This window comes from Symphalangus syndactylus, chromosome 12 (genome assembly GCF_028878055.3).
Source record: "Symphalangus syndactylus isolate Jambi chromosome 12, NHGRI_mSymSyn1-v2.1_pri, whole genome shotgun sequence".
NCBI lineage: Eukaryota > Metazoa > Chordata > Mammalia > Primates > Hylobatidae > Symphalangus > Symphalangus syndactylus.
Window position 1 is genome coordinate 45413509 of NC_072441.2, and position 14739 is coordinate 45428247.

Here is a 14739-nt window from a genome sequence, read left to right on the forward strand (position 1 = left end):
AAGATTAAAAAAAAAAAAAATTAGAGGCCAGGCATAGTGGCTCACACCTGTAATCCCAGTACTTTGGGAGGTCAAGGCAGGTGGACGGCTTCAGCCCAAGAGTTTAAGGCCAGCCTGGGCAACAAAGTGAAACCCCATCTTTACAAAAAAAAAAAAGTCAAAAATTAGCTGGGTGTGGGGGTGCATGCCTGTAGTCCCAGCTACTCAGGAGGCTGAGGTGAGAGGATGGCTTGAACCCAGGCAGCAGAGGTTACAGTGAGCCGAGATCATGTCACTGAACTCTAGCTTGGGCTACTGAGCCAGACCCTCTCTCAAAAGAAAAAAAAAAGAAAAAAAATCAGGTACATGGAATAAAGTAAAAAGATACATTTAAAAAACCTAGTTCATGCCCAGCACTGTGGCTCATGCCTATAAACCCAGCACTTTGGGAGGCCAAAGTGGGTGCATCACTTGAGACCAGGAGTTTGAGATTAGCCTGGACAATATGGCAAAACCCTATCTCTACAAAAAATACCAAAAAAAATCTGCTGGTCATATTGGCATGCACCTGTAGTCCCAGCTACTCAGGAGGCTGAGGCAAGAGGATCGCTTGAGCCCAGAAGGTTGAGGCTAGAGTGAGGCATGTTTGCACCACTGCACTCCAGCCTGAGTAATGGAGTGAGACTCTGTCCTCAAAAAAAAAAAAAAAAGTGCTGCAGCAAGGTTTTCTTACCAGTTTTATGAAATACAGTTCACATACCATAATATCCAGCCTTTTAAACTGTACAATTCAGTGTTTCTGTGTATATTCACAAGGTGTGGTATATTCACCACTATGTAATTACAGAACATTTTTATCACCTTCCAAAAGAAATCTCATATCATTAGTAGTCATTCCCCATTTTCCCCTCCCATCAGCCCCTGGCAATTACTAATCTACTTTCTGTTTCTACAGATTTGCCCATTCTGGACATTTTATATAAATTGGAATCATACAATTTGTGACCATTAGCATCTGGCTTCTTTCACTTAGTATAATGTTTTCAAGACCCATCTATGTTGTGGTATGTATCAGAACTTCAATCCTTTTTATGGCTAAGTAATATTCCATTGTATGGATATAGCACTGTTTTCATCCATTCATCTGTTGATAGACATTTGGGTTGTTTCCACTTTTTGGTTACTGTGAATAATGATGCTTTGGACATTTGTGGACAAGTTCTCGGGGACACGTGTTTTGCTCAATTGTTTTCCACAGAACCATTTTACATTCCTACCAGCAATGTATGCGTGTTCCAATTTCCCTACAGCTTTCACAACCCTTGTTATCACCTTTTTTATTATAGCCATCCTAGTGTGAAGTGGCATCTTACTGAGGTTTTCATTAGCATGTCCCTAATGACTCATGATATTGAGCATCTTTTCATGTGTTTTTTGGCCATTTGTGTCTTTTCTCTAGAAACCGTGTATTTAAATTGTAGTATGTCCTTAAAGACAACTTCAGATTGTGGCTCTCCTCAATCATTTTAGCGAATTCAGGTTGAAGGTGCAGGCATCATCACCCAGTTAAGTTATCTTACTTTTTTTTTCAGTGTAGAAATGAATGCATAAATAAAAACAGGCTTATGTGATCCTTCTAAGAGATTATTCGCAGTTTCAACATGGCACACTGAGAGGGTAAGATGATTTTTATTTCTGATTGTTCTCTGGGCCACCCATACACCCTGCAAAAGGAAAACTATAAGATTACGACAACTTCATCACGTGTGTGTGTGTGTGACTCACACTCGAAGATTCGCTACTTGAAACTCAGCCTGAAAGCATCACTCTTCATCCCACTCATATTTCCTAGGTAACCAGAATACCCAGATAAAGGAGCTGCACCTGCAGAGAAAACTAAATCCCACTTTCTCCCTGCCTGACATGCTCCCTTCTTGCCTGTGCTGTGAGGTGGTGAGAAGGACTGAGATGATTTGACAGAAAAAGACAGATGCCTTTATTACCAGTATTAAAGTATGTTTTTAGTCACCCTCATGGGTGGCTGCGATGTTCCGGGTAACATAAGGCCCTCCTAACTAATTATGAAAGTTTTCCTTTTTTAATTTGGGCAGTCATAACAACACAGACATGTCCATTTAAATAAAAAGGTCACCCTGATAAGTGAGTAGATGCTATTACTCGAACTTTTCTCATCATCCTATTAAAAAAAAAAAAACAGTTAAAAGTTTTGTAACTCTACGTACACAGTAGACAGCTCTGAGACAGAAATGCAAACCCTCCAGCAGCATATCAGGAAACAGGCAAGGATACATGTGTCATGGACTGAGAGTCAGGAGACCCATTCGCTTTCCACAGCTCTTTTAGGCTCCCTGGGTAACCTCGGAGAAGATAGTGATGAAAACGGTGAAGCCTGAGTTTCCAGAGATCCCGTGGGCCCTCTGAAGTGTTTGATGAATACTTTATGTAAAATAATTTAGTTATCTTATCCCCAAACTTTAACTCTTAACTATATAAACGGATAAAGAGAACACACTACTGGATTTCTATTGATCACCCGACCCTCTGTGGCAAAGGCTGTCAAGGAGATGAGCAGACACTAAAATTCATTTCAGGCCACAGAGAGGAAGGGAAAAGCCTGCCCAAGGAGAGTGGCCCAGCTTGTGCAACGACTTGCATCACTCGTTGTGTGCTGATGTGAGAACGTGAATGAACAACAGATGTTCCATCGTCCCTTCCAGGCCATGAAGAAATGTGCAGACGGGGAAAAAAAACCATTTTCCCTAAAGGAAGCCTGCTGGACAACAAAGTAGAGTTCAGGTGTCCTGGAATTTAAATCCTTGACTTCTCCTGATGCTGCCTCCCACGTGTTGGTAATTTTAGGCTCATTACTTGATCTGCAATCTCCTTATATGGGATTGATCCAAATGGGGTTGATATTCAATTGTTTACTAAAGCGGCCACCTTCTTTCATTGTTAGTGTCTAAACTGATGACCAAGAAGCAGTTTTTTACAGATTTTAAACAAAATTAAAGCAAATTAATAACTAAGAATAAGACACTTTCCCTCAAAACCCATGGACTGCCAGACCGAAGAAAGAATCCAGGCAGCGGTAAGTACAACTATGACATACGTAGCCCACACTTTCCATTTGGGCCTATAGCCCAGAGAAACAGAACCCCTTTCAATCTGGGGCCAGCCAAACTAGATATTTCATAATTACAGATGCAAATTCAACACCCGTCCCACATGCTCTTTACTGTGACTAGAAATAAATAAGAGCAGCAACGGCAGGTGATGTCTACAAACATTTCATACATGATCTCACTTACTCAAGATAACAGCCCTATGATGGAGGGCCTGAGAAAAATCCGGCTTAGAGAAATTAATTTGCCCAAGGTCACTGCTTGGATCCAAACCAGGACATGCACTGCCTTTGCTCATAATGTCTCCATAACCCGCCCACTGTGGTAGCCACTAGCCTCACGTAGCTACTAAGCACCTGAAATGTGGCTAAGCAGGACTGAAGAACTGTAATTTAAGTAGCCATGCACAGCTATTTCCTACAGTGTTGAACAGTATAGCTCTACAGTATGAGGGCTAAATGTGCATATGACTTTATGATCAGAGCCATTAGTATTACTATCACAAGTAACTTTAATTAGAGGAGACTGACAGTGATTATGAGTACGAAGGCAGACAGTTTAGCATAACAGCTTGTAGGATAGGTCCCATCTAGGTTTGAGTACCAACTCTCCAAGTAACTAGCCATGTGATTTGGGCCACTAATTAACTTCTCTAAATCCTAGTTCTTCATCTATAAGAAGGGATCTACATTACCGTACTGTAGAAGGTTATTGTGAGAATTAAAGTATTAGAGCATTTAGTGACCTGAAATATCCTAAGTGCTAAATAAATGTGCTAGTAATAACAACTAATTACTAATTTTTGATTTTGGCCTTTTTAATATAGAATAAGAGTTGCAATTCTCAGAAAAGGCTACAATAAAGTTATCGTAATACCCACCTTGTAAATGTACCTTTCGAGTTTAAATGTTTTCTTTTGAAATTAATTTAAATTTACAGCAAAGTTGCTAGTACAAAGGACTCTAGTAGACCCTTTAACTAGATTCATCAGTTTTTAAAATCTTGCCACATTTGCTTTATTCTTCTCTCTATACAACATGTTTTTTTCCTGAATGATCTGACCTTTCAGCCCTTAACCTTAAAGAGTATTAAGTATGTTTCCTAAGGATATTCTTACATAAAAACAACATAATTATCAAATTCAAGGAATATAACATTGATATATTTTAATCTATAGGCTCAGTTATAATTTATTTATATAAAATACAATCCACTGTCCCCCTAATGTCTTTTATAGCAGCTGCCCCACTCCCTACCCAACAGGATCCAGCTCAGGATCACATGCGTCTTGTCTTTTTGTCTCCTTTAATCTGGAATGGCTCCCCAGCCTTTCTGTCTTTCATGACTGACACTTTTGAAGATTACAGGCCAGTTATCTTATAGAACATCATTCAATTTGGTTTTGTCAGCGTTTCTTCATGATTAGATTCAGGTTCTATGCATTTCTGGCAAAAATACTACAAAAGTGATGCTGTGTTCTCTCTCATTTATAGGTACACAGCGTCCATAGTTGCTGATATCAATTTTAATCACTTGGTTAAGGTATCATGGGATATCCTCAAGGTATACAGTTATGATTTTTTATGTGTAATTAATAAGTAATTTGTATAAAAGATATTTTAAGAATATCTAAATATACTATTTCCTCAACTCCCTCCATCTCTGCTAGATTTAGCATCTGTTGATAATTCTTGCCTGGTCAACTTTTATTATGATGGTTGCAAAATGATCATTTTCTAACTCCTTTACTCCTTCTATATTTACTAGTCGGCATTTTACTATAAAGATGAGCTTTTCCTTTTCTCTCTTTTATTCTTATTATAATAAGAATGTACTTATTATAATAATTGTATTGACTATGGATTCTTACATTATTCAACAAGAGCCTTTGAGTTTTTAGAAGTACTCTTCAAATCCAGGGGAAAGAAACTACAGATCTGGATTGAGAGTCATTAACTGGGCAAAGTTTATTCATGAGGCAAGAGGAAAACTATTAACTGGGGACTCCACTTGTTTTGGATGCTTGTGGGCAAGAGAGGTTTAAGGCCTCAGGCGCTGCAGTTAGGACATTAGCCTGCAGCTCTCGCAATAGACAATGTGAATTACCACTACCAAGTTGCAGTGTTGCTCATCATCAGACATGATATCATACCAAAAAAATTCCATCCAAACAACCCATCTATTTCTCCACAACTAGCACACTTGAATGTTCTGGCAAACTCAAAGGGACATGATTTACAAATAGTAGGTAATATTTGGATCTTTCCACAAGAGCTGGGTTCCAGCTTGTTTTTTTAATAAAATACAAATGACTTCATTTTGGAGCTCACTGTGTCACTTTCTCAACAAACAGATCCTCATATCAGGAATTAGGCCTGTGTTATATACAAATAGTATGGGTCCGTGCATATTTATTTTGTGGTCAGGGACCACACAGCCGGTAGCCAGTTACAATATTTACAGGGCTCCTGATGCCACAAGGGGGGTTTCAGAGCTGAAACCAGAGCTCAGGCCACACAGAGTATGACGACAGGTCCTGCTCTAATGTGCGCACTAGACCCCAGCCTCTGCCCACAGAAGATGGGCGGGTGTGTCTGCTTTCTGTGAATGCTTATCTATGTCATCATCCAAATATCACTAAGCACATCCTCGAAATTTAGCACTCTTTGGACTCTGGCATTATTTCAATGAAAGTAAGTCTTTATTAAAAGTTTGGCAAAGTTTAAGGATCATTATATCCTTGTGCTAAGGATCAGTTTGGGGGAGGTTTAAGCACTTACCAAAAACAGTCTGGAGACCCCAGTGGCAAGTCTCTCTGTCTTCAGATGCCACACCAGGGGGTGTGGGGAGTTGAGCAGGAACACGACAGGCTTGTGGTGGATGTGGACTGAGGAGATGGGATTCAGGTGAAGTGTGACCTAGGAAGCAACAGAAAGAGGGTAGAAATCTTAGCCCTGGCTTTCCATGAAAATCACTCAGAGCAGCCTCTGGAATACTTTTTTGCAACCCACTATCAACAGAAACAAGCTATAATCTAGCTCAGATTCTATAAATAAGATACATTAAGTTGAACCAGATGATATTGCCAATATTTGACCATTTTTAACTACAAAATGGCTGTTTGATATGGGTCAACCACACTAATCTCAACCAAAGCATGATTTAGCTCCCTGTCAAAGAACAAATAAACAGAACACATTTTTTTCTTTCGAAAAGTCAGCAAGGTGGAATAAAAGTTACCTTCCCTTAGGCCTGCTTTAAGCTTTAGGTCAAATGACTAAGGTGAAAATTGGAAAACAAAATCCCCTGGGGGTGGGGTCATCCCTCTGGATCTCCAGAGAAATGACTTTCTTCTCCTCCAGGTAAGCTCCAACCTCTATAAAGTGAAATGGGTTCTGCCAAAGAAAAGTGCCGAAAGCTGAGAGAAAGCAGCTGCCAAGGGAGGCTGCCAGGGCTTTCGTTGTCTCAGCTTTTAGCTTGAAGGGCTTTTCCAAAGAAATGAAGCACAGAGGACACACAGAATAAAGAGTGATTGTATACAGCCCCTGTCAAAAAAAAAAAAAAAAAAAAAAAACAGGGAAGAAAACCATGGGATGGATACAAAAACTATAGCCAATTTTGACAGCAGATCAAGGACTATTGCAGGTCACCACTGTTGTCATTAACATCACCAGAAAGCACCTGTGACTAGAGCTGCAAACCATGGACTCAACAAAGTCCTCTTGGCACACATGAGCCCAGGACAACATGAACATAGGAGAACAAAGGGATATATAAGGAAATATTGACTAGATACTTTCATACAGTCTGTCTCATACTGGCTTTCCATACAGAGCAGGGAGGCAAGACCCAAGAATCACATATTTAAACAGAGTGAACTCATCAAAGATAACCATAAAGTAATAAGGGAGGGACAGGACAAAAAAGGACTTAGGCTAGAAAGACACAGACTGAATGATGCACTGGGAATAACAGTACATCTCAGCTAGAATCCTCATGAGGATGACATGCTCTAGATCCACGATCTGAGTCTGTACAACCACCAGGGATACAGCACTAAATGCTGGACTATTTCACATTTTCCCAATGGCTGCCAGCCCACTGTGATCTCAACATACTTCTACCTTTTTTTGTAGGGACCACTTATGACCAATGTCACTTATCATAGTATACTCTCAGGTCATTGATAAATAAGACAGTAAACTTTCATTATCTTTCAAAACCCAGGCTTTAGCACATGGTAAGCACTCAGCAAATGTCAAAATAATGTTTTAATTCTCTGCTTTTCAGTGCCACAAAAATATTCTATGAATAAATTGCATCACCTTGCTCACTAGCTTGAGAATGCACATCTTAATTTCCAAAATGGACTGTACGCCAGGAGTTTGAGACCAGCCTGGCCAACATGGAAAAAACCCATCTCTACTAAAAATACAAAAATAAATTAGCCGGGCGTGGTAGCAGGCACCTGATACTCAGGTGGCTGAGACACAAGAATCGCTTGAACCCAGGAAGTGGAGGTTGCACTAAGCCCAGATTGTGCCACTGCACTCCAGCCTGGGCTACCGAGTGAGACTCTGTTTCAAAAACAAACAAAAAACTGTGCTTAACATAGACACAATAATACACTTGATCTTAGCCAAAAGGCCGGGAAGTAAACATACACAATAAATATTGACTTATCACAACAAATTCATATATTTATATGTTACCTAACGGGGAAAAAAAGTTTCAAAGGAATTTAGCTGGCTAATTTGCAAAAAAATACAAAAATAAGCAACACTCCAACCGTCATGAGCTATTTCTGCACACAGCTGGGATCATCTTTATATTTGGCATAAGCATAGTGCTAAATCAAAGTACTAGATGAACAGTGATGTCAAGTACAGCTACAGTGATATCAAGTAATGTGCTCCTTGGTTGTAAAGACTCTACCTCACAGCACACTTTGGAGATGCTGTCTGCATCTAGAAATAAACAGATTGATAGTCACTGAGAAGAAGAGATGCTATAGAAATAGCAGAAGCAAAGATTCAAACTGTACTGAACAAAGAGACACACACACACTAGGGAGAATGAAGGAGGGATGAAATCATCATTTGTTCCAGAGTACCTGAAAACTGCAAAGCAACACTCTTTCACTAATAGCATGTGTCAGTAAAAGGTTTCTCTATTTAACAGGCCAGGCGCGGTGGCTCACGCTTGTAATCCCAGCACTTTGGGAGGCCGGGGCGGGCGGATCACGAGGTCAGGAGATCGAGACCACGGTGAAACCCCATCTCTACTAAAAAAATGCAGAAAATTAGCCGGGCGTGGTGGCGGGCGCCTGTAGTCCCAGCTACTCAGGAGGCTGAGGCAGGAGAATGGCCAGAACCCGGGAGGCGGAGCTTGCAGTGAGCCGAGATCGCACCACTGCACTCCAGCCTGGGGGACAGAGCAAGACTCCGTCTCAAAAAAAAAAACAAAAACAAACAAACAAAAAGCTTTCTCTATTTATTCCAAGACTATTTACTGAGTACCATAATGATGCAAAGAATAGTAATGTATATCTGCAGGGGCTGCATCAACCCTTCTTCTGAAGATTTGCTTTGCAGTCCTCAGGCATACAATTCTTCTTAGAGCTCATAGATACGCAGAAGTTTCGGTCAAAATATATACTACAAAATACTAATAAGTATGTATCTCAAATGAACAAGAATTTTTTATAAAAGCTCATGAAATGAGAAGAAAAAGATCTATGAGACAGATATTGGTGCTCAGGTCCAAAATTTTCCAGATGGTCAAAAGTGCTGAGGCCTGGCTCATACAATCAAGGAAAGATTTCTAGGAGCCACAGCTCTCTGAGCTTTCCTGGAAATAGCTCCCTCTTCAATATGTGGCAGTGTCTGGCCAAGATGAATCTCTGACTCTGGCACACGGGGTCCAGGCAGAGCCCCAAAAGCCATTTGGCACAGAAGAATTCACACTACAATTGGGAAATTCAAAGAAAAATACCCAATAGTTTTTTTAAAAGATCATTTGGCAGGGACAATGAGTCCTGCAAGCGCCTGCTCACCTAATCCCTCAGCAACCTGTCTTTTCTATGCTTCCCCCACTTGAGTAAATCTTGCTGAAGGGAAGATAAAGGACAACCAAAACAACTAACAAAAGAACCATGGTATAAAATCTTCCAGAAATGTAGACAGAACACACGGCAATATCTCAAAGAATTCCTGGCTAAGTTGCCCAATTTCTCCCAGGCTGGGGAGAAAAAAAAAAAAAAGAGAAAAGAAAGAAAAAGAAAATCCTCCTTAGGATCAATTATAACTCAGGGTAGACTACAGTTACAAATGTAAGAATATCCTGAAGCTTTTTGTGGTTACACTGTCCAGCGCTCGTGGTCTAAAGGCCGAGCTGAGGCAGACTGCAGCAAATAAATATCCCATGAAGAAATGATACAAAGAATATCCAGAAATCCCCAGCCTGGAAATCCAAACAGTAGTTTAAAGAGTTGACCATCAGTCCTACGTCAAATTTACACATAAAAATACAGGTTAACAGCTTTGTCTATGGGCTCATAAGTAATAAAGAATGGAACGCTGGGACCATGCAAGCTGTGACGGCTGGTAGAGCCAAACGGGATGCAGCTCAAAGGAGCAGCAATGACCAGTCTCGAAACCACTGGCTTCTTTGTAAATCTTTGGGAGTCATGGAACATTTGAGAACTTAATGCATGTATGAACCCTCTCTTTACCAAACCAAACCAAACAAAAAACATCCATATCACACAAACTTTTGCAGACAATGTCAGGGAACTACATTCATTGCAGGGCCCATGAACTCCCCGTTAAGCACCCATTAACCCAGATTAAGAACCCCATTGTAAAAGAGTGAGAAAGTTCTAACGGCAACAATGGTAACAAAATGGCTCCATCTAATTAAACTACAAATTACACCGCTGGTCTTAAGATGTCATCCTTTCAGCAGAAGAACTTAATAGATGAAGACTCAGAACTAAAAAAACTTTCACATGTAGTTTCTCGTGAAACCTATATTTTGACCACAAACTGGTCCATGAAGGCTAATCCAAGAGTTCCTGTTCTAACCATGCTGGTCTCAAACAGTGCTAGATATTCGATATTCCTGGTGGTGTGAGAAAATGCAAGCAAATCTGATCTGCCACATCCCTTATGTAACACCATCCCTCATACATTGCTGATTCTTCCCCTAAATGGAAAAGAGTTAATTGGTCTAACCTGTTCTACAACATCTATTCATACTAGGTCTTCTGCAGTTACCTGTGCAATGCAACAAACATATAATTTTATAAAGAAATTCAAAGCAGATCTTCTGAGTGTTTTTCTGGGGAATCTGAACACAACTTTGCCCAAAGTCAAGGACAACTCTAAGGAGCACAAAGCCTCTGAGTGGAAAGACCACCTCCCTATCTCTCACTTGGGAAGCATATCCTTGCTCACATTATCAGCAGAAAATAACAAGGACAATCTTTTCTGGACCTTGTTATAGTGAAGGCTTCTCGGTTCTCCAAAGATTATAGTTGATAAGCAAAAACTATCTATTGTCTCAAAATCTGTAAATTACTTCATGAAAATGAATTACAGGAAGAGGGGGAAACTCTACTTGCTTTATGGAAAGATTCCTTATGAAAATTGTTTTCAATTTCCCAAGATTCATAATATAGATGCAAGGCATTTCTACCATAGAGATTTCAGAATATGAATTAGTTACACCCCCTACTTCTTGGGGTTCATTAAAACAAACGAAAAAGCAAAGTGAGCAAGGCAACTGATATGCTAGTCTAACAGCTGTGCAATTTTGCTAATGTGTTAGTGAGGTCCGTTTCAACATTTCTGATTCTTAGAACAGCCCCTGTGGACCTGTGAAGCAATGAAGTCATCCAAAACACTACCAGGGAGACTCTTATTATCTAAAACCAGACCAAATAATTCTCTGAAATGCATGATTCAATAATCAGTTTACACTAAGATAAGAAAAGAACTCCAACAGCGTGCCTACAACCAAGACCCATAAAATCACATGCTGGTCTGTATATAGCCATCATCTGTCCCCTCTTTGGGGGTAAGGAGACATCCCACTTGGCAACAATGTTAGTAGTAACTGAAAACATCCTGAATCTGGGTCTCCCAGCACCCACAATTTGCATGCACAAATGGAAAGGCACAAACCTATTTCAGGACACTAGGGTCCCACCACTGAACTCAAATTTCACTGATATTTGGGCAATATGACTTTTAGGAACTCAAACCTGACCCCAGATGGATCTAAAATGTGCAACTGACTGCTAGGGGTGGGAACAGTATTTATGTAGTTGCTGCTGCAGTATTTAAAGTATATTCTGGTCTAAGGAACCCCTACAGCTGATATTTTATTCACCGTTGCTTGTCCTTCACCATTTGGGAATTGGTATAAAAAGATTCCCTCAAAATATTTTTAGAGAACTGGGTTTGGAGCTTTTAAATTTTTCCTTTTTATTTTTATATTTCTCTGAATTTCTAGAGGAATATTAATCAGTTGGTGCTGAATTCAAGAAATCTTGACATACACGCACATTCCCCCACACACACACCCAGGGTCCCCATCCTGACCTGGGGCACTCAACTAACCATTCTCCTTGGTCAAATGGTATTAAGCTCTTTCCCAATGGTTTTGTCTTGAAACCACTTAATGTGCTGAGGGGGACACTGTCAGTCCATTTCAAAACGAATCTCCCCTCCCCACAACAAGGACATGATTCAGGATTCCCTGAGAGCCTCTGAAAATCATCTAATATAACCACAAAAGAGACAAAAAAAGAAAAAAAAAACCTAAAATGAAAGTCTGAAATGGGATGCAGAAATAAGCTCTGCTCCATATTTTGTATGCCCTGGAAAAATACTGGGAACTAAATTTGGGTTGGGGGTTGAGGGGCAAGAGCTCATATAAACAGAGAAGTATTTATGAAACTACAGGTCATGACCTTCTAAAGGGGTCCTGGGAGCCGCTGCAAGGAGATTCCAGAGACCCAGGCCCTTCCTTCCCAGAGCAGCCACAGCTCCCCCGGCTGCGGGGAAGAGAGGCAGGCAGAATGGAGACCCTGATGTGTGGGTGGTTCCGGTGGAGGAACGCTGCTAGTGCCCTCAGCAGGCCACTACTGATGCAAGTCTGAGGACACAGACAGGCACTTTTCTACCATTCTTTGGCATTAAGAAAGGTTGTGTGAATAGGGTACTGTATACGTCACTAACACACTGCGGCCTTGCAGGATTCTGGCGTAAAGTGCACCACAGTGCTCTGGATGGACTCGTGGGTCCAGCTCACAATGCCATCTCCAGTAAAATCCTTCCCCCTCCCTCAGGCAGAGCTGCAGCTCTCTCAGACAGCACTGGCATTTCTACCTCTGCCTCTGCCTGCCACTATAATGATCTGTTTAGATCAAGCTTGTCCAACCCACGGCCACATGCTGCCCAGGATGGCTTTGAATGAGGCCCAACACAAATTTGTAAACTTTCTCAAAACATTATGAGATTTCCTTTGCGAATTTTTTTCTTTTTCGTTCATGAGTTTTCATTAGTGTTCGTGTACTTCGTGTGTGGCTCGAGACAATTCTTCCAATGTGGCCCAGGGAAGCCAAAAGATCAGACGCCCTGGTTTGGATGTTTGTCTCCCCTGTCACAGTATAAATTCCTCAGGTCATTCTTCAAGGGCAGAAACTGAGTCACACTCATTTCTGCATCCTTAGGCCTAGCACAGGGCCGGACATCTAGTAGGCTGTCAACAAGTTCTCTGAAAGAAGGAATAAAGGAAGGAACGAACAAAAGTTATTAATGAAATGTGACTAGAATAATAATTACAGAGTCATATTGTCCTGTTTTTCTGGCCAGAAAAAGGGGGTTGGGGTGTACATAGTAAACAGAACATTAACACACAGTCAAGAAAAGCAGATTCCAGCTACTGAAACAAATGACGGGGATGCTTCCTGGAAGGTATGCTGGACAGGATGCCAAGGCCACTCCCAGGCTTTGTGAGACAAGCCACCCTGATCGTCATCCTCTCTGTGTGTAAGACAGCGCAGAATGGCACTCGGGTCGTCCGTAGGAACCATACAAGGCAAAGAACATAGAAAATGTTTGTTATCTTAAACAGTTACGCAAATAAAAACACGTAAAATGTAAAAACCCTTTGGAATGTGTTTTCTTCCTTAGGGATAGATAACAAAGGTAAAATATTTTGAGCAAATATTCCACTATCTTTTAGGGTATATTTTACATGGTTTTGCATGTAGGCAATTAAGTGTGTTAGAATGGTTAGAAATTAAAATTTTAGACAAACTGAAGAAACTCAATATTTGCACATTGATTAAAATGGGGGGAAAGTTTGCTTTATATATATATATTCCCTGTCACATTTAATAAATACATCCATTCAGATCACTTTGTTTTAACACTAATATGTAACCAAAGCCCCATATAACTATGTGCTATACAAATGTATTTCCTCTCAAGTTCTCCTTTTTTTGAGACAAGATCTCACTCTGTCACCCAGGCTGGAGTGCAGTTGCACAATCTGAGCTCACCGTAACCTTCAACTCCTCAAGCAATCTCCTGTCTTGGCCTCCCAAGTAGCTATGGCCACAGGCATAAACCACCATAACCAGCTAATTTTTTTTTCTTTTTTTTGGTAGAGACAGGGTCTTGCTATGTCGCCCAAGCTGATCTCAAATCCTGGTCTCAAGCAATCCTCCCACCTCAGCCTCTCAAAATGCTGGGATTACAGGTGTGAGCCACACAATACCTGGCCTAATTTCTACATTTTATAATAGGCTTCAAATTAGCTTTGCTACATACGTGTTTAGTAAGCCAGTATTCTGACATGTATGTCTGTACCAACAACAGAATGTTAGAATGGCCTGTGCGTCAGTACTGTGGTGTATCAAACTGCATAATAAAGAGAATCACTGGAGTGATCATTAGAAGCTGATTTACAAAATAAGCATAGCAGGAACCCAATTCCCACAAAATCTGAGTACTGGAGTAATCATTCCACCTGCTACGTGCAGTCAGAGATTGAAGCTGTCCTCACTGGGTTAACAAGAATTCTGGACAGAAAATATAGTTATAATTAAGCATTAACATGCTGCTCTTTGACCTACTTTCTTGTAACCAAGTCACATAGCACTAGATTCTCACCATTCGCATCCCCATTGCTACTATAGATAGATAGGATGTCTGATGTTAGAATCCTAAGGGTTTTGTCTGAGAGTTGCCTGAGTAGATCCTGAATTCCAGTGGGACAGCTGACACCAACCAGTTTAAAGACTCCCACAAAGGAACCACCAAATCAGCATGAGAACACAGTTTCTTCATCTCCCTGTCCCATGACTTTACCCTGCACTCTTTGACCCATCAACAATCTCCACACTTCAGCCCACCCAAAATCCTTAAAAACTCCAACCCCAAACTCCTGTGGGAGATGGATTTGAGTTTTCCCCCAGTTCAGCAGCTGTACAATTAAACCTCTGTCTCTGCTGCAACCTGGTGTCTCAGTGTATTGACTTGCCATGCACGTTGGGCAGTGAACCTATTATGGCTGTAAGATCTCAATAAGGATTTCTGTTTAA

At 40.7% G+C, this 14739-nt stretch overlaps 1 protein-coding gene across 5 annotated transcripts in view; it reads right to left on the reverse strand.

Moving 5' to 3' along the window:
* The window catches only part of TGFBR3 (transforming growth factor beta receptor 3), a 210694-nt gene that overhangs the window by 73882 nt on the left and 122073 nt on the right, over positions 1-14739 (reverse strand). For all 5 annotated transcript variants that reach the window (XM_063625478.1, XM_063625482.1, XM_063625483.1 and 2 more), the window contains one exon: positions 5903-6040. In XM_063625478.1, the coding sequence (XP_063481548.1) occupies positions 5903-6040 (138 nt within the window). The remainder of the gene's footprint in view (positions 1-5902; positions 6041-14739) is intronic.